This window comes from Corvus brachyrhynchos, unplaced genomic scaffold, assembly GCF_000691975.1.
Source record: "Corvus brachyrhynchos isolate BGI_N302 unplaced genomic scaffold, ASM69197v1 scaffold31, whole genome shotgun sequence".
NCBI lineage: Eukaryota > Metazoa > Chordata > Aves > Passeriformes > Corvidae > Corvus > Corvus brachyrhynchos.
In genome coordinates this window covers 3,045,537-3,066,420 of record NW_008236196.1, presented here as the reverse complement: position 1 = coordinate 3,066,420, position 20,884 = coordinate 3,045,537, and the positions used below count along the sequence as shown (strand labels likewise).

Below are 20,884 nucleotides of genomic sequence, written 5' to 3'. Positions count from 1 at the left end.
CTGGTTGGGGTTTTTATCCTTAAAAAACCCCTAATTTTTACAGCCTGGTTGTTTTCTATCCTTAAAAAAAATTAAATCTTGCAGCCATTCAGCTTAAACTTATGTGAATTTAAAACAATCAGAAGAATGAACAATCCAGAAAATACATGGTACTTAAGAGGCATCTTAGAAATCAAAATCCTCCGCTAGCAGTTTTTACATAGCTCAGAGAAGACATCATGGGTCTGCTTAGAAACTTTGCCTCAACATCAGCTGAGCCAAAATTTAAGCAGGAATTTTTGAGATAATGCATTTAAGATGTGCCAGACGAGAGAGCAAATGACTCCCTGAGGTGGATCTAGATATTGGGGTTTGTTTAAGAACCAACAAAATGGGAGCTTTTGCAACGAATTGATTATATTTCACACTTTCCATCCTTATCCTCTGTTCCTGCAGGGAAGTGGCTGCTGGCCCCAGATGCTGCTCAGAAAGTTGGGTCCATCCCTGCTGCATGGCTGCTCACCTGTCTCAGGCATCACCAGCCAGTGGTTTTGGTGCATCCCCTGGCTTCCATCTTATCCACAGCTCTCTAATCTCCAGGATTTCTCCCATTTTAAGTTTTCCTCCAGTCAGGAACTTCACCTTTTTCTGTTTGGGTCCCCCTCCTTTGTTTCAAGACCACTTCCTCCTGGAACCCCAGACAAGCCACTTCCCTTCAGTCCAGATGTTTACAGTCAGACTCCACAATTCCAGGGAGCAAACAGCAAGCTTCTACTTGAGACCTTAAACATTCAAATTTGATCATTAACCTTCACACATACACTCAACTACCTGGTATCATTAGTATTCATGACTTATGACTTAAGCTATTTTTTTTTGCCTACAAGACTAGCTAATATTAGCCTGATTTGCCTACAAGACTAGCTAATATTAGCCTGATTTCACTTCCAGCAAAGACAATTGGATTAATTTTACTTGTTTCAGGAATTTTCAGTAATAGTATTTTCCAAGAGCTGATTATTTGTTGCACATAAATGCATTTTTCTGAAGTAGTTCAACTAATCCATTACAGTTGTTTGCCCACTGGATTCAATTATTCATATGTGAATAAAACTTTTCCAAAAATGTTGCTAGTATAAAAAGCTCCAGAAATGTTCATATTTATTACAAACCTCAAGCTCCTTAACAGAATTAAGGAACTAAATGCATTTTCAAGCTTTGCTGGAACATATCATAAATACGTGATACGTTTTGTTAGCTTATGGGTTATAACAATGGTTATATAACCCATTTCTTTTATTAAGTAATAAAAAGCTACTGGGTTAAGGAACTAGAAACTAGAATACAGCACCATGGCCATCTTGATTGCTATTAGTTCAAGCCACAGGCAAAAATTAATCAGTATACTTACACAATTTTAGGCATGCTTGAGTGACAAATTTTTCAGGTTTTTACCAGTATATATAAATTTACCAGCAAGAAACGAGATGATTTCACCAGTAAAATCTTACACAGCTTACTATATCTAAGAAAGTGGCAAAAATCTGGTTGTTCATAACCCTCAATTTTCAGTGGGTTATGTAATTGGGTAATACTTGGATATATGGATAACAAAAGAAAAAAATGCATCCCTGACACAAAATCTAGACCTGTACAAAGAAAAATTCAAAATATTCCACTGTGAATGAAAAAACATCCGATTTTTGTAAAATCCTGCTTTCAGGAAGTCTAAACAGTACTTTACATTTCCCTGTGGAGTTTGATTTCAGACTGAAGCAGATAGCTGGCATATATGATGTCAGCCAGCATTACTACAGTTTTGACAAACTTTCAATTTAACTGAAACACAGTTTTACTTGAAGAGTAATAATGTGCTCTTAGCCTTGCTCATAATTTCAAGGCTGAGACTCTGGCAACTACTAAAACTCTGACAGCAGAGGCACAGGGTATGTGCAACTTTAAAGGTTATTCTTAAGTAGTATCTGCAGCATATGAAAATCTCTCCTTGATGCAGAAAATTTACTTCTAAAGAAAATACTCATATTGCTTTTTGTCTGTGCTGGCAAGTCAAGAAAATGGCAACAAAACTAAATAAGCTTCTATGAGATTGATTTCTAGTATCTTATAAACACAAAGAATCCTCCACAAATATTGCAAACCCAAAGCATTTAAGTCCTGATGACGTTTTCCAAGGAGCTGTTAAATTATTGTTTCAGCTTTCGATTTAGCCTCCTAAGAGACAAATGATGCTAACAGACTTGGGGTTTTTTTGGTTTTTTTTTTTTAGTGTCAGGCAAAGGGACAAAAGAGGGAGAGGGAGAGGAACCTGATCCCTCATTTGCAGCTATACTGGGACTCTGGTAACGAGAACTTGTGGGAGATACATTTCCCCAGTGAGGGCTCAGCTCACTGTGGGTTTCAAGATTAGGTCCCACACGTGTGCAAAGCATTTTGCTTGAGGAAAGGACTCAGAATAAAATGACAGAGTTCTGTGCTTATTTTGCTTCTTAAGTGAAAAGTTCAAGACAGATTATTATTTTAGGACAGCATATCACATCTCTTTGACAGTTGCCCTGATTTATGAACCTGAAACTCTGGGGTAAGGGAATTGAATACTCATATCTAACGTCAACAGGAGCCAAGCATCTAATTTCCTTTGGCTCTTCTGAAACCACAGCATATATTTATTTCTCAACTAATTGAAAGCAGATTCTCTTTTACTGTAATGCAGAGAGATTTCGTTTTGCATAGTACAAATATTCTTCTGAGCTTCATCTTATAAATACATATAAAAATATACTGTTATATGACAGTAAGATTTTAAAAAGTCCAAATGCATGCAGAAAAAGAGTGATAAAATTAACAGGGTGGAATCACTTTGGAAACACTGGCCTACAAGTAACTGGCATCAAAGTTTAATGGAGATATGTTACAAGATTTAAGATTTACTTCAGCACAAGAATACCAAACCTATATGGAATTGTATCATCTGTGATGAAGATCATAAATACATAAGCAATATATAAATAATACAATAATCTGCGTGGTAAATGTGCTTCTTTACTCCACATTTATTATTTTCACCGGTACTCAAACCCCCAAATAGAAGAGGCTTCCAAGCTAAACTATTTATAAGCTAAATAAATCCTATGAAGAGCTATTTTGTTATGACAGAACAATTTAGCTCATGAGGCACAGATAATGTACAAACATTTTCTGAACCGTCCAAAAGCCCAAATTGTATGTTCTTACATTGACTGAAAATAAAACATCCTCTTCTCCAAGACTTTCTCTAACAACATTGTTCTTCTACCAGTATTCCTGATTCCTTTGTAAACATACCTTTTAAGTAAATTATTATCATAGGAAGAGCAAAAATGCATTTATTCAATCTCTTTACTAAAATGGCTGATTTGTTTTTTACTCAGACTTCCAGTCTCTTAGCTCAAAACAAACCTTAAAAAGTTCAGCACAACCAAGACACACCTTCTTCTCTGCAAAATCATTAGAACCTATGTTCAAAATTATTTCTGTGTTTCTGAGATTCTGCTCATATCTAGAAAGCAAGCTTTTTTTACCGCAACCTGTAACTATCTACGACTGCTTCTTTCCCCCCTCCGTTGTACATTTCAGCTATTGACGTCTCAAAGTACAGGTTTCACTCCATAAGTGTGGCTGAGAGCAGCCTCACACAGTCAGTGGCATACAGCAAAAACGAACATGACAGCCACTAATGATCTCGAGACTGCTGCAGAAAGAAAAAAAGGCAGACATACCTACAAAAGGCAAATGAGCCGTGTTACTGACGAGTTCCTCAAAAGGGTCACAGACTGTGGAGAGTTCTTAGCACTGGTTGTTGACAAAGGCCTTAGTGTACACCCTTCAACTCTCATGTTTATGAGGAATAAAAATGTGGAATTCTCTCTAATACATGCAGCCTTCAAAATATTACACTATTTTGACTTTCAGTACCCGTAAATCTGACCCTTCCCAAAGGTAGTGGGTATTGAGGTGTAATACCCACTTTCCATTTGGAAGTCTTTCCAAATTTGGGGTTTGCTTTTTTAAATGGCAGATCAGAGGGCCTAGGTCTTGCCCATGATATTACCACAGAGTTTCCACAGTGGTTTGGTATTTACCAATGGGTTTGCTCACTTTTTTTTAAAATAAATAAACTGGAATATATAGTGACCATCAAAGAAACAAAAAAAAATGAATAAAATATTTAAAATTGAAGTATAACCATGGAAGATACCTGTTATAATGAAAAGAAGGAAAATTTATAGTAATATACTCCTGCCAACACAGAAGAGTCATCAAAACTGGGGCAGTACAGTTTTGGAGGCTGGCACTTTTGCCAGTAAACTATCAGAAAAGAGAGATATCCAAGTGTCCTCAAAATGTTCCTTTTTTTTCTCATTCTACCCTCAAAGGGTATAGGATTACTTTTTCAATTAAATTACCTGTCCCAACGATCTCCAGTCTAGGCTGGCACTTCCAATGTATACGTGCTGTTTATCAACAATCCAGAAAGACGACTGAAGCCGACCTTCATTATATGCTGACATGTTCATATACAACACTTCAGCACCTAGAGATTTAAGGACAAAATAATAAATGGCATTACTTAGTATGAGATAATTTACATTATTAAAAGAAGAAATTACTTCACATTTCGTGGCCTCAGTTTCCAAAATTAATGAGGGACGTAAAAAACCATACCATTAAGGTTTAAAATCAATGATAAACATTGTTACTGTCCCAAAACTTAAGACTTTAATTAACATATATTCCACTTATATGAAGAAACATTTACTTAATGCACGTCCCAGGAACATTCCCATACATTATAATGTTTACCTAATTTCCTTCCATTTTAGATTAAAATAGTCGATTTTTTTTCCAGCACTATATGTTCCTAAAAATAGTTCATTTCTAAATTTCTATTCTGTAGCACAAACCAGCTACATATTGCAATAATGACCTCTGAAATACGAGTGCAATTAAAATCCCTGCCTAAAAAGCAGACTCTGCTCTGCTCCTCCTGCCCTGTGCAATGGTTTGAACAGGTAGCTGCAGTGGCTGTGGCATGGAGAATTAAGGAAGTAAGCAAAGGCCTAAATAAAGTATGTTGAAACTGCTCTTAATCCTGCTAATCTGTGACACTCAACCTACCACTCTGAACAGCACAGTTTTAATAAGGATTATAGGCCACTGAAATCAAAGGAGCTCCTTGTTGGCTCCATCACACCACCAAGAATGTCTGAATTGGCCCCATCTGTACGTTTGCAGAACTAAATCCAGAATATATTTAATATTAGGTAAGTTTAGGGGATTTCTCACACCATTATTGTTCTTTCAGTGCTCCAGTGTTTGCAAAATTAGGTGATTAATCTGAATTAATCATTGCTGAAGGCATTTTACAGTAACCCACTCATCTTCACATTTCAGTCATGACTAACCAGGGAAGAGAAGTGACAGTAAACAGCAGCCTGGGGGCCAGTAATGGTACCAACCATCTCCTATTAAACATTCATGAGGTACCACGAATTCCAGTAATGGCTGAATATGAGTCACAACTTTCAAAGAATTCCAGGATATATAGAGAACTAAAATGTACTTCTTTTCATTGAACTTCCTATTTTTGATCTCCTGAGAAACATTTGACTTGTAATTTTAGGCAACAGTTACCAGTGCTAAATATTTCTTTATTATTATGAAAACAGTAACTTTCCTTGAAAAAATTATTCCAGAAGTTCAGACATCAATAAAAGAAGGAAAATCAGGTAAGGTGCCACTTACCATGACGCACCAAACACGCAAAATAGGATTTTGAGCACATTACAGAGTCTGGTTCATTGGTCAATTGCATTTTGTGCAACCCAGCTACCTTTCCAGTTTTTTGTACGTTTCACTCACCCACACTCGTCTGTGCTTAGAAACAAAGATTTTTCCAATTTCCTTGGAACGTATTGCTGCTACTTTCAATTCATGCATCAACAAGCAGAACTGTGCTAATTATTGAGAAAATTAGTGTGAAATGGAAAAGAAATCAGAAAACACTGTCGCAGGTGTTAAATGGTTTAAATTGTTTTCTGGTGAATAAACAAAAGCAACTGCTATTAGCTAAGGATAACCATTCTGTAAGGCACTAAACTTCTACCTAGTGATCCGAAAACTTTGTTTAAAATCAGGTTTAACAAAGCAATTTGCTTTGATGATGTTTTCTTTCCATACATATAATTTGCAGCATTAAATAGCAGTAGGAATTTAACACCCACAACACACCTACACCAAACAGGTTATAAATGAAATGTTAGGATTTTTGCATAGGAAAGATAAAACAATAGGAAGCAACAATGAGCTTTCTTCTCATAACTGAGAGCCTAAAATAAACACAATTTAAAAATATTTTTGAAATATCCAATCACAAACAAAAATGCTGACTGCTGAAGTTATAACAGGAGACTATTTAACCAGTAATACTAACATTAAAAATAGCAGACATCATCAGTAACTTGACACAAAATTCCAAAGTTGTAAAACACCAGAATTTGTTGGTGTGGGTTGTTCAGACATGGGCATAAGCAGTGGGATGGGACTATGACCCTAAAATATAACTAGGCTTCAATTACCAAAATAGTGACTATAGCAGTGCAGAAAATACTGCTATCACATATACCACTAAAATCAAAACCTGGAACCCAATTTCTTTTCTGGAAACAGCCAACTGATAAGGGAACAGGTGAGGAAGCAGTATTGCCAAGTTAATTAAAAAAAAAGCCATGTGTTGCAAACAGCAGCTGTTCTGAAGCCTATTAATGAGCTCTTACCTTTTGATGAAAGGAAATGTATCAATATTGATAATTGCCTCTGTTCCAGAAGCCCTTGAGATGCTTTGTTAAAATAGGCTTATCAAGCCTTCAACACAATCCACCATCCCCAGCGTGGTCCAGGCCCCATGAGGAAATTAAATTGGACTGATCAATATGTGAAGCCATAATAGAACTCTCTGTCATGCTCCAGTCTCAATTACACAAAGCTGTGAGTCTCCTGAGTTCAACCAGAAGGGCACATTTGTAGGCTTGATGGCTAATAAACATGCCAAATAAATCTAACTATTTTGTTTCACTGGAGATTAAAATTCAGGATAAGAACTTAGAGAAAACCAGTGCTGTCACTTAAAACTCAAGTGGATTTGTCTGTCCCTAAAAATTGTGCATTCTAAGGGTTGGGACAGATTACAGATTTTCTGCAGAAAAAAACCAAAAACCACAAAAAAGAGACACTGTAGGGATCCAAGCATGTTTTAAGTAGCAGACATTTATCTGAGTACTTTTTCTTCTAGATGGGGAATTTTTTCACACTGCATAAGGGAGATGACTGATGCAGTCTGGGATGCATGGAGCAGGCCCTGCCACTGAGAGCCTGGACCTTCTGCATGTGATGCAAACACAGCCCCTGGAAGTGCCAGGTTGCTACTTACCCTCTAGCTTTCTCTCATAAGGGAGGAAGAAAACAGAAGGTATCAGCAGTATTGCAAGAGAGACTGACTTTTCATCCATTAAAAAATAAATCCAATTCCCAAAGTAATTCCAAAGAAGAGGGATGGCCCAAGAAAATGCCATTTACAATTTCTAGCCTTGCAACATCCTGCTTGGTCCAGCTGCCTGCTCTCAGATACTTCACTAACAATGTCTGAAAGCCCTAGAGCAAGCTTGACTGCAAGAATAGGAATTTGAAAAGAACTGGGATTGTTCAGCCTGGAGAGAAGAAGGCTTCACGGTGGACCTAATTGTGGCCTTCCAGTGCCTGAAGGGAGCCTACAAGAAGGATAGAAGTAGACTTTTTCCAAGGGCATGTTGGAAAGAGGGAAGGATGAGGGGGAATGGATTCAAAAGTAAGTTTAGATTAGATATTAGGAGGAAACTTTACTGTAAGGGCGGTGAGGCACTGGAACAAGTTGCCCAGAGAAGCTGTGGATGCCCTGTCCCTGGAAGTGTTCAAGGCCAGGCTGGATGGGGCTCTAAGCAACCTGGTCTAGTGGAAGCTGTCCCTGCCCATGGCAGGGGGCTGGAACTAGACGATCTTTGAAGTTCCTTCCTACCCAAGCCATTTCATGATCCTATGAACCTAAAGCTAGGACATTTTTTACATATTTGAGGCAAAGCACTAAACTCTTAGCAGGAGCCTTTGATCAAGAAATCATCACATACACGCTGTCATGAAAAACCATGTCAGACACATTCTTGGTGCAGATGTGCTGCAGCTGTGGATTTTACTGCTGCTCAAGCAAGGTCACCAGACAGCTACACAAACTGGGAGATTCCTCTTCATGGGAGACTGCAGGAGGCTGGAACTCATTGGGTTGCCACTTGGCCTCCACATCCAAGTTTATGCAACAGTTTGGAGAAGGTGAACCTTCTTTGGAGGTGTTCACTTTCTTGAGGCTATGGATCCAACACCTGTGAGCAGCTTAGGATATTGTCCTTGTACTGAGGCAACGTCATTATGCCAAATCCCCTCACTGGTGGACGCAGTAAATAATTTTTGTAAGGAAGACCCAGAAAGAGCAACTGTTTAGGCTGCTATTATCACAGCTGCCTTGAAAGCAAACATGCAAATTCTGCTTGCCACAGTTTTCAGCACTACCAGTTACAGGCTAAGCTCACTCTGGAGTTAGCAAACATAACGCCCAAGAAACAGAAGCTGCATTTGCTTGTACCATGCCTAAAATTGGTCTTCTGTCTTCACAACTTTCTTACTTTCACTACAGTGTTTTTAAAACCAGAGAGAAAGAAAAATAAGGGGAAGAACTTAAGGAGTAAAAGGAGAGCCAGTGTTATCTGTGAAGTTGCAGCAACAGTGACAGGCAATACACAACAGGCAGAGCAAGGATGAGAAAAGCACCGAGAGAAAGAGTGCTTCAGCAGAAGAGAGTGTGGAGAGACGTGCAGATACATCACCTGATGGCACGTGTTGGCACTGCACTGTGAGAGCCCTAGGAGAGAGGTCATGGAGCAGGCAGTGCTCTGCTACCTTCTGCTAGGAACAGGAATGTTATAAAGGTGGAGGAGATGAACAGGGTGTCTTTTGAATGTCTCTCCCCCCATTTTGGAAAAACAGAGCTTGTCAAGTAGAGGTTTCAGCAGGTGATGGAAGGGGAACGCACTGGGGCAGGGGTAGCTAAGACAGGGAGTGGGAAGGTGGTAGAGAGATCACAAAGAAGAAGGGACAGCAGGGTACAAGGCAGTACTGATATATGAAATAAGTCTGGCCAGGGAAAGCAACACTGCTCACAGCTCTCATATATTTGCAGTCTGAACCTGACAAATGCACTTGCATGTCCAGTCAATCCATCGTGCATCTTCCAGACCCTGTTCCCCATGTCACAACAAAGCTGGGCGCAGTAGCAACAGCTCCCCTCTCCTGCTTATCCCAGTCCTGTCATCCCTTCACTCTCCTCATTGCCATGTCCATACACTTTGCTCACACCACAATTTTTCCTCCTCTCCTAATTTTTCACGTGCAGAAGCAAATACTCTTAAGTAATGAGACCTTCAGAAAGGAGAACGTGAGCTGTGGCCTTTTTGTTCCACCCCCCTGCCGACAGTCACTTGGCACTCACGGATACATATTTTTACCTATGCTTTGGAGGGCAGCCTCAAGTCAGAGTCAAGAGCAAACTTACCCAGTCCATACCACAAACCCTGGAGCTCACAAGCTCATGCCCACAGGAGTACAGCCAGTACAGCCTGCAGGACACCTTGCATGGCCTCTCTGGGGGGCTAACACACAGGTGAGAAGCAGCACGTGCAACACTTGCTATCGTGCTATAGACCTTCTGTGTTCTTTCAGCTAAATTGCCTTTTCAGATCAGCATAGATGCAGTTAATCACCATGTGCTTACTCAGCAACAGCAACAGAAGATCCCGTATCACCCTTAGGTCCCACATTTATTTTTTAAAATACAATTTGCTCATTAGGATATGGATGCATCTGCATATAGATACATAAAGTGAATGTCTCCCTACATTTTGCAATATATGCTTTCATTTATTTGCTTTTGATAATAAGCCTTAGCACAAAGTGCAGCCATGAATAAACATAATTTTTATTCCACTGAGACAAAAATCCAGAGTTTTCAATACAAGTGGTCACAAGTGGTGGAGTAGCTGTCTCATTTGGGGCAGACACAAGTGACCCAGGCAGAGGATCACCTCCCCATGAATTTTCAGGCTTCTTTCTCAACTGATTGCAAAAAGCATGGACTTTTTCCAGAAGCCCCATTAGTGTGACCTGCCACCACTCAGAAGAGGACAGGTAAAAAAGCAGAAGAATGCACAACTTGAAAACAAAGTTATTTTTACTAAATCTCTGAATGATTAAAAGACAAACTAGACTATTTACTATTTCTGTGCTCTTTATGGAATATTGGGTTTGAAATACAATTTAAAAGTCTGCCTGGCCCAGAAAGATTAATGATTCAGATTTATTTTAAAGAGAAAACACTCAAGGACTTTTAGGGAAATCTCTGATGGTAATACTTTAACTTTGAATCAGCTGTTTTGTTTACATTGCCCTCTGCTTCTCTCTCTCTCATGCACATACCTCTGTCCTTTTTAAAAACTACCAGGACTGAATCCTGTCACTCTGGGATTATGTGCTATTCATCTGTCTAAAGCCACAGTAATTTAAAAAAGAAGCAGCCTAAAATCAAAACCTTGCTGCCTTTTCTTTAGCAGCTCTATATTCAACTGTCACACATGCAAAAAATGAAATCATAATTACTCAAAGAAATTACATTCTAGCACGAGTCCAAGTAATCCCCAGAAAGCTTTCGCAATAACATTTACATTCATGCCATCCTGGCCTGCCTTAAACTCAAACTACCTGCATGAGAAACACTCACTCCCAGTGTATGATCAGCCATAAGCTGTGGGCACATGTAGCTTCTCAAAACTGCCTTTAGGAAAACTGGGCTGTTTCTGATGTCGATGTTTTTCACAAAAATTTACTGTAATGCTTACTATCTTGTTTTACAGCATCTGAGGTCACTGACACAAAGATAATTTTGAGGAAATCAATGCCCAGGAGAGGAATATGTGACCAAAGCTCCATGAGCCCCTCTGGTCTCTCTCTGGAAAGACATAGGTGCCTGCAGCACCCACTGGAATGGCAATGGATGGGCTCACATGCTTGGGGCTGTGGCGTGGGTGGTTCAGGGACAACAAGCACTCACTCTGCCTCCTGCGTGCTGCCACTGTTCATCTCCACTGGCACGCTCCCCAGCCAGCTCACGTGTCCCTGGCTGGCTGGAGCTTGGAAGAAAGGCTGCTACAAGAGAGCTCTCCTAAGCAGACAGGCTGCAGTCAAGGATCTCCCTGTGGAGTTGAGGACGTGAGAAGAGAGGTCTCCATTGCTGCCGTCTGACTTCCCAGCCCCCTCTCCAGGCCCTGAGCCAGCTTCTTGCCTGGCTGCCTTCCCTCCCTAGCAGACTGCAACATGCTGTTGGGCTCTGCCCTGCATGATCAGGGGAGCAAATATCCTCTACACTCACCATTGCTTTTTCACTTTGTTTTTTACTCAGTCAGTGGATTGAAGTAATTTCTGTGAGGAGGTACAGTCCCAGAAATTGCTCTATCCACACAGCTGTGGAAGCCAAGGGCTGAGAATGTGGATGGGAAAGAGCAGGAAGAAAAAGGAATAGTGACAAATGAGCATTACAAAACCCAGCTCTCTAACTGAAACCAAAGTATTACAGAATTATAACTTGCATGTTTAAAAACGGGAAAAAAACCCCAAACCCAAAAAACCAACACCAGTTACCCCCCAAAATAGTAGCATGAACAGATCTCATCTTCAGCAACCCTTCTCCTTCCCTCCACCACCTCTTCAGCTGTGCCAAAGCAGCTTTTTCAGGGAATGAGCTGGATCAGAAAATGGATCCAGGTTAAAAATAAATAAAAATAAGAAGGTTGTTTCAAATGTAGAACAATTCACTAGTCCAGCTCACCACATGGCAGTAAACAATTTTTTCCAACACAGCTGAAGGGGCAGCACAAGTGTGGAAATGAGTGGCTGTGGCTGGGTGCAACAAGATGCAAGAACTGCTTATGCCAGTGCTGCCATTTAAAGGTACACCCACATAGTCTCAGCCTCCATTCTTCTCAAAATCAGGCCTCAGTAATTCCAGGTGGCAAGCTCCAGAATTTGTTTGCCTTTTATCTTGCATAATCATTCGTCTTGTGCAAAGTAGATAAGAAGGCAATGCTGGCATTTGCTTGGGTTGGCATTTTCCACATGCTTACACAGGGGTCCACAGTGACACAGAAGATCGAGAAAAGTCCCACCAGGGACCCTCATGTGTGCAGAGTTTGCTCACTGGATGCAGGATGGCAGATTTTTGAGAACAAAGGAAAGGTCAGAATTAATTTCTTGGAATTGCTTATTTAACTTCAATGACATCTTGGGAGCTAGTTAGTTCCCAAGGTAACATTTATCTAAATATGCCCTTACTCTGGCTTTGAAGATGTCAAATGTTGGCCTTTGTTGCTAGCCCAAGTAATCAAAACACTGATTTCTCAGCTAAGTACCCAGCTGTAGCTAGAGTTCAGTGTGGGAGTGCTACAGCTCTCGCCCACATGAATGCATTTTGTGCTGCCTGCTGGGCCCTTTTGATTTACTCAGCAGAAAAACCCCAGAAATATAACGTAAGTGCTTCCCACCCCATCTCACGGGTGAGACAAAAGAGAGGCCCGACAGTATTTCTCTGTAATACTTACTCACCCAGCTACACCTAATTTCTGACTCACCAGCAAATAGCCAGGGGTCCATCACAAATATGACAGCACCGAGATAAAAAGTCCCCTCTTTACCCGCAGGATAGACACAGCAGGAGAACACTCGACCTTCCCCATGAATAGAATCATACAACAGCTTGGGTTGGAAGAAAGCTCAAAGGTCATCTAGTTCCAAACCCCCTGCCATGGGTAAGGACACCTTCTACCAGATGGAAGCCCAGGTTGCTCCATCAAAGCTCCATCCAAACTGGCATTGAACAGTTCCAGTGATGGAGCATCAACAACTTCTCTGGACAACCTGTTCCAATGCCTTGCCACCCTCACAGTTGATAAATCATGTGTGGACATGCTTAATTAACATATACACAGAATTGTAGACTGCAAAGAAGGAATAAGCTCATATAACTACAGATCTCTGGTCCTTCCAGTGATGGCAATCCAGGGCATCAGCATGTCCTTGAGACACATGTGCTGCCACCCAGTAGAAAATGCAAGCAGCCAACAGTACAGCTCACTACATCATAGAACAAGACAGGAAAGGACATGCTCCAACTCTACACTTTCCAACCTAGATGTGGCCTCTGAAGCCAGTGATTTCTGTGCTGTATTTGCTAAAGAATCTCTTACTGCTTGGGCCAACGTTTAGGGCTCCCATTTTAGTCTGTCTTTAAAATAAAATTAAATTGAGTTCATGCACAAGAATTTAGTGTAATTTAAAAAGCTCCAAACAGCTTTTCCTTCCCTTTTAGTAATTTTATCAAAAGTAGCAAACATTGCTGCCTCTTTTAACAAGTGTTGCTGCCTGATGTTGTTGCCTGTTGCAAACCTGAGAAAATCCTCATTTTTTTACTGCCTAGACTCTGATACCAGTATTTTTAAATCAATTTTTACTTCTTTGAGCTATTTGAAGTATTTCATATCAAGTCATAGAAAATTTTGAATGAGAGCATTGATCATCAGTTCAATTCTTTCCCCTTAGCAAAACTCAGCATTCCTTTAAATAGCATTTTCTTAGTACAAATCTCTTCTGAGAGTCTGATGATTCAGTAGTCTGTAAGAGAACTAATATACAACAAAGTTTGCTAGAATATTAAAAAAAATTCCACATCTTTTTTTGCCCTTCATTATTGGAGAGTAGACTGCTCATTTACTAGACAAAGCTGTAAAAGTGATTGCTTTGGAGATTGGGAAAAGTAATTTTCTTACTTAGTTGATTCAGGCAACAAAGCATATTACTGCTTGAAGGAAGACTATAATACAATCAGTAAAAGCATTAATAAGCTGGATTGTGGCTTTCTTTCTTTGCCTAATTATAATTGCATATGTTTTTACTATAAAAGAAGGCTATTTTAAATATAATAGAGAGATTAGTAAACTCGCTCACTGCTTACCCCACTTCCTTTTGAAGACTTTTCTTGACTTGGATTAGCATTATGAAGCACTATATTTATTTATATACTTCTTGGATGAAACATCCATGAATTCAGTGACATTTTTTTCATCCTAACACATGAGGAATTAGGATCACAACCTTTTATGAATGAAGAAGGCTAAATCTCTACCAAGAAAAATGTGGTGACTATTTATCCCTATCTCTCTTTTTAACTTAGCAACATGATTTCATTCTGATATTTTTATATTCTAAAATCATCAGTATTGGCAACAGTCACTTCTAAATATGCTGACTAGCAGTAACAACACTTGTGCGTCGTTCTCAAAATGCGCTCCTCAGACATCTGGAGCTCTGCTTTGGGTTCTGTCAGTTTCCTTCCCCTGAAGGAGAAATCCCAGTTCTGGAAGGTGAGATACTGCAGGGCAGGCAAAGAGGTGAGAACAGTTTGCCTCCTTGAGTGGCTACCACTTTTCATTTTTACAATAACTTCATAACAGAATCTATTTTTTTCCTGCACTTTCATTAGCTGATTCCCTGAGCAGCCCTAGAGTATTATTTACAGGCTACCAAAAGCCAAGAGCACCAGCTGACCTGGCTGTGGCCATACAAGAAAAGCAGAGGCACAGCCAGAAGTAACCCGGGTCTGCCAGTGGCACAGACATTTCTTTTCACTACTTCTCCCTTGTCTCTCAGCATTTTCCCCATCTCTTTCCTTTGATTCTATCCTGTTATCTTGCCGAGTCAGCCTTTGACTGTACTACATTTTTTTCAGATCATTCCTATCTCAATGCCAATTATTTTTCTCTCCATGCTGTCACAAGCCCACTAATAACATGCTTCACCTTTTGACGACATTCTGTTCTGATCTTTTCCTAAATTAATTACTCAGTTCTCAGTTTCTGACCTTTGCTTTTATCTGATTCATTCCTCCCTCTTATTTCATTTTCCCCACTACTTTCCCCCAGCATAATTCATCCTCCCTCTCCATCACTCTCTTCCACTTCATACTCAGTTCATAATTTCACTCTTGCCCTTGCCTACTCTTTCATTGTTTCATGTATCATATATATTCATCCAGTTACTCATTCAGACCCTCTCGCTCCAGTTACTTAAGGAACATATTCTGTTTTATAACTACATAAGCAGTATGGCATATTCTTCAAGACTTTACAAATAAATTTGTGGAAAGGAAAAAATATATTTTCTTAATAGTTCTAAGGCTAATCACAGTTTTGGGTTACCCAAATTGGTTCTAGCTTTATTTTATTTACATGTGCTAGGACTTCTACAGGTATTAACTCATGATATACAGCCAAAAAATAAACAAAGATTTCTGATGGTCGTTGCAATTTGGGACTCTGGGAATTTCTTCTTGCTTTCTTAGTCCAAACAACAACTGAAGCTGAGCTATTTATTACCATGAATCTAAGGTTCTTGAAAGAACAAGACACTTCTACAGCCTCTTCTTTTATCAAAGTAAGCACATAGAATAGATACTGTAGCTCTGCTGTAGCAGACTGAAGAGTCTCACACTTGATTTACTATTGTTTTGACCAGCCTGTCAGATGCATTTTTGAGGGCTTCAACATTCTGGCTTGGTCACCCAGACACTTCATACATTTAAATGGAGGCATTTTAAAGAGAAAAATGGACGTGCCCTGATGTCAAAATCAGAAAAATCCAGACAGTGGACAGAGAAAAAATAAAATGTGTATGGGGGGAAAAAATGCTTTCATTTGAGGAAATATGTAGGGGATACAAATCAATAGTTTGTCAGTTAGCAGATTTTTAACACGGATTGACTTTCTTCCAAACAGCCTATTTGAAGTGTAGAAAGCAAAACAAAAGGAAGCCACAACTCCACAGATTTTATCTTATTAGCTGGGTGAAGGACACACACAATATACAGTCAATAAAAGTGCCTGCACACTGAAATCACAGAGGATTTTAGTGTCACAGAGGGACCAGACCACAAATATTGTCTCATTTCTCCAGTGTAATATCAGCAACTGCCTGTGAAGGACACAAATATAGGTATATTAGTCCCCCATGACTTTTTGAACTGGTGGAGAACCAGGTCTGTAGGACTTCTTTTTCTACTCCAAACCACACAGGACAGACAGAATTAGCTCGAGCACAACAAGCGACAGAGATGGACCAGTTCAGAGCCATTTGGGACGGCAGCAGGGTACAGGACAGGGGCTGCGTAACTGGACTGCTTGCAACTGACCATGGGATCTCTACGAAAGCGAGACCAGAAGGCAGCACAGGCACTTCAAGTCCCAATATCACATCATGGACTTGGTTACAATCCCTTGTCTTATGGCTGAGAACAGCTGCTCTGTGGTCCTTTGCTTAGGAACTGTTATTTTTGAAAGCTTCTCATTGCAATCATCACAATGTTCTTTTGAAGAGATTTTGGAGCTTAGTATAGATATTATGTAGTCCTAAAACTGCTGGCACTTTTGTCCATCACTTTATACTAACAAAACTACTGAGATTAAAAGCTTCAAGAGCAGGGATCTGTTTTGAGTCACTGAAATGACTGTCAATTTCTGTACTACATAATTACTAATACTTACACACTGTAGATAAATCTTTCTGTTCTCAAGCATAAATATTAGAGAAAATCGCTCGGTAAGGGCATGCAGTACGAGACGGAAAAGATGGAGAGTAACACAGAGGTATCAGTCTGGGAACTTTGCTTCCAGTTGAAAAACTTTAGAAGGAGCTTAATGTAATTTGCTTTCCAACCATTAGGCTGCATAAAAATTCATAACACACCAAAGTGCTGTAGAAGCCAAAGGTTAGTTTGAGAACTGCTATAGGAGATAACCAGAAAGGTCAATATTAGCATCATAGTGGCAAATCCTCGTTACAAAGATCACGCTTGATAACTAATGCTGTATAAACCAGCAAGATTTGGTCACATGGGTTTACTTCATGCTACAGTTGTGCTGTACACAACAACCCAAGCTGAGTAGCCTTTCCGAAGTGTTCATCAAATGAAAACCAAATGGTGTTGGTCAAAGAGTGCCAGTTTGGTCTGGGCATTTATTAATGCTTCTTATATAACTTTGAGCACACAGTACTTTAATTGGGTTTAAAGCAGAAATGTTATCTTGATTGAGCTAAGCAGCAAAGGAGCTAAAAGAACATAATACAAGTGTCCCTGTCATGTCAGCTCAGTCTTCTCAGAGCTGCCCGAGTTTGAAGTTACACTTCAGTCTAGATGACACAAAAGACTTGAACAAGGTGAGAGACGAAAAACTCAGCCCCACGGAGAAGGCTGGAGCCTGCTTGCAAAACAGTAGCAATCAACAATATACCAAATCATACCAGCAAGACTCCTGTGACTGACAAAGATACAGTTCTAAGAAAACAGTCAGGCTGCCAGTGGATATTAAGTATATGAAAATCACATGAATGGAGAAAACAGAATTGACCTAAAATAAATTAACTTGCTTTCCTTGGACCCCTTTTAGGACCATTAGCCTTCATCTCTTTTCAGTATGAGATAATGTTAGTGCTTTTGCATACAAGAGAAAGAATGGGGTGCCAAAATTTCTGCAAAGGTAGCACAGCTACCTAACAAATGTTTTCTGAGCTCACACGGCCCTGGCAGCTCTTACCAGCTCTTTCAGTAGCTGTAGGTAGGAATTTGCACACTACCCATATGTTTTAAAAATGTCACAACAAATTTCTGCTAATGCCATCCGTTATTGGTTCCTCTGTACTAAAGAGTGTCAGCAACTCAAACCAGCTAGTGCCACATGGGAAGAATCCATTCCAGCTTGTAAACCATCAAGCAAGATTTGAAGATGATCCCTGTGGCACAAACCTGCTATGTTGGACCTGACTAGGCCCTACCAGACAAGAGAACTTTGCTGTTCACAAGATGGCTGGATTACAAATGCTCACAGTTGTACTGGAGCTTGTTAAATACAAAAGTGCCCACTGCTGTCAAGTCCATGAATGCACACACATTAGTACCAGACTTGAGTGCAACGATATTTGCAATCTGAAATTACGTACTAAAATACTGACCAATCTACCATGAAAGACCTTTTCCATTACAAATTTCAAAGCAGAAGAATTATTATATTGTTTCTGCTAAACACCTAACAAATATGCCTCACAGTACATCTGTCCCTAACATCTTAAATATGCCTCACAGTACATCTAGCCTTAATGAGGAACATGAATTAAATGAATGTATTATTATTTACCTATGCATGTTTGAAACAGTGACTACAGATACAGGAAAGCATGTGACTGATATTTTATAATGCGAAAGTACACATCACCAATGGGAGGGTACTGTCTTTGGGTACACAGCCATTTCTCTCAGCAAAGGTATTCATTTTTAAGTCTACAGACACAGAAGCTGTAGAGTTTAGAATGAGGATTTATTGCTTACATATCTGGCTCTAAAAGACACAGAATTTTTGGCTTAAGTGAACCTTTTTCCCCCTTCCTTTTTGCAAAACAAGCCAGCACAACCTAAGGTCCCGCCTGCCTTCAGAATTTAAATTATTGTGAAGGTTGTTTAGGTTTTGTTTCCTCCCTCTGTTGGCTGTGGATGTGACAGCCTCATACTGCAAATCCTCTCCTGCTAGAGAATTCTGTAAGTCAGGCTATGCCTAAATCTTTTTAAAGTTAGTGTGCTTCAGGCTCACAAGAGAAAATAAGCTGCTCACATTGTGAACTATTATGGTGCCTAAAATGAGGATTACTGTGTATCCAGGGGAAGTTTCACTCTCAGATTAGGCATCTAGTTTCCTGTAGAACCTATAATAAAAACTGGATTATAACCAGTTTATTACATTTTTTGAGTTAAAAGACATCCAAAAAAAGCAGCAGGCAATGCTGATGGAAAGTGTAGTTTTTACCCAGCTCCTCATTTGGAATTACACAGAAGGATTGATACTCCAATGAAGTTTTAAAATTCTGTCCTACAAGTAAAACCTTAAAACAATTCTGTTGCTATTAAGGGTAAGACATTTCTTTCAAAATATATCTGGAGGCAATAGAAGGAGTAGAAGCAGAGTAAGGACTGGAAGCCGGGTTTCTTCCATCCCAAATGGATGTGTGACTACTACAGCCATCTTCAAAAGTAGATAGAGATTAAAAGTTTTTCTGCAAACTGTTAGAAGTCAAATAGGAAGGACCAAGGGAGCACCACTACAAAATATCTTCTGCTCTTCCTAAACCTTTGTGACTGCAAACTCAGTTTTAAGAAGTTTAAGATGTTCAATGCTAGCTTAAATGATTTGCTTTCTGTCAGGTGCCTGGTAAGGCAGACAGCTGTAAGGAAAAAGCTGGCAGTTTAGAAACCTTCAGACAGAACAGGATTTTCAACATCATCTTCTGCAACTCAGACAGATGTTCTGTGTTGAAGACATTTGGTGTATTGATACACATCTAACAAAAATACTCCCCACCTGCTCTTTTCAGTCATGTTTCATAAGGTTGGATGTGGCTTACTTTACCTTGCAGGACCTAGCTCTCCAACTGAAACAAGTAAGAAACATTGCACACGAATTCTCATGGGATTTAGGCACAAAACCAACACTGAACATTCCCTTGTGATCAATATGATTGTGGATGCGTGCACACTGTGCAACATAAACTAAGGTAAGACAGCCTAGGTGCCTAAACAGAAAGATGTTTCTCCAAAAACAAACCTAGCAGGAGTTTCTGGATGTTAGTGTTGCCTAGATGTTAGGTAAGAATGCTTGAATCTCTGACGCAAAACTAATACCTGCCTCTTTTGTTGAAGGATGGGATGCAGCTAGCTTTGGAAATTCAGCTTGGTAATTCTCACTACGTAGAACTCTGTCAAAGTAACTATGCATTCTAAGAGGCAGAGAACTTAATGAGATCTTTTATCTTGGAACTGGCTTTAAGATTGCTTGTCATAGGCTTAAAGTAGAGAAAATACCAGGAAATGCTCTTCAGCAGCAACTAATAAAAGCTAAATCAAATCATGCATCTACTCTTTTGTGGTACCCAAGTTATATAAAATAATAATAACAAATGAACAAGGCCTGATTCATAATAAATCAAAATATAAAAATGAATTTAAAATCAGATGTCAAAGATGTTGCCAGTGCAATTTTCATTAGCTGCCTTTTGTACACTCTCATATTTTCAAGTGTGACTTAGAGTTTTAGAAAAATGTCAACATTTACGATTTGAAAGGAATGGAAGAGATTTCTCCCCCTCTGTTCACACGCACCTTTAACTCTGTAAAACTCAGATCCAAATTACTTGCTTCCTTCAGGAGGATTTACCCCTAGTCTACTGGTCCTCTCAAAAAATCCTGCTCACTTCTTTATGAAAAATCATAGGGAAAAAATAGTCTATTTTTGGTACTGCTGCAGGAACTTCCCCCATCTTAACATCCTTCCCTCACACACAGTCTTGGAGAATCCAGCCTAGGAAATGCATGAAGAAAGCAATGGAGCTACAGATCCATTCAATGCCTTACATAAAACCATCCACTGAACATCAGCTGTCAAGAGCACTCTTTACATTCCAATGGAACATGCATCAGATAATATTATTTTTATGGTACATTGTGCAAAAACTGGCCATCTGGACAGGCAGAAATCTCTTCAAGATCCACCTTCAGGATTCCAGCCTTCCATGACACGAATGGAGTGTATTTTCTTTTTAGTCTTTGCAGAGTATTTACATTGATTCT

General features: G+C 39.6%; 1 protein-coding gene across 4 annotated transcripts in view; it reads right to left on the bottom strand.

Annotated features, from left to right (window-relative positions):
• PLD5 (phospholipase D family member 5) overlaps window positions 1–20,884 on the bottom strand; it is a 176,199-nt gene that overhangs the window by 29,507 nt on the left and 125,808 nt on the right. For all 4 annotated transcript variants that reach the window (XM_008640016.2, XM_008640008.2, XM_017740352.1 and 1 more), the window contains one exon: window positions 4,443–4,570. In XM_008640016.2, coding sequence (XP_008638238.1) covers window positions 4,443–4,570 — 128 coding nt within the window. The remainder of the gene's footprint in view (window positions 1–4,442; window positions 4,571–20,884) is intronic.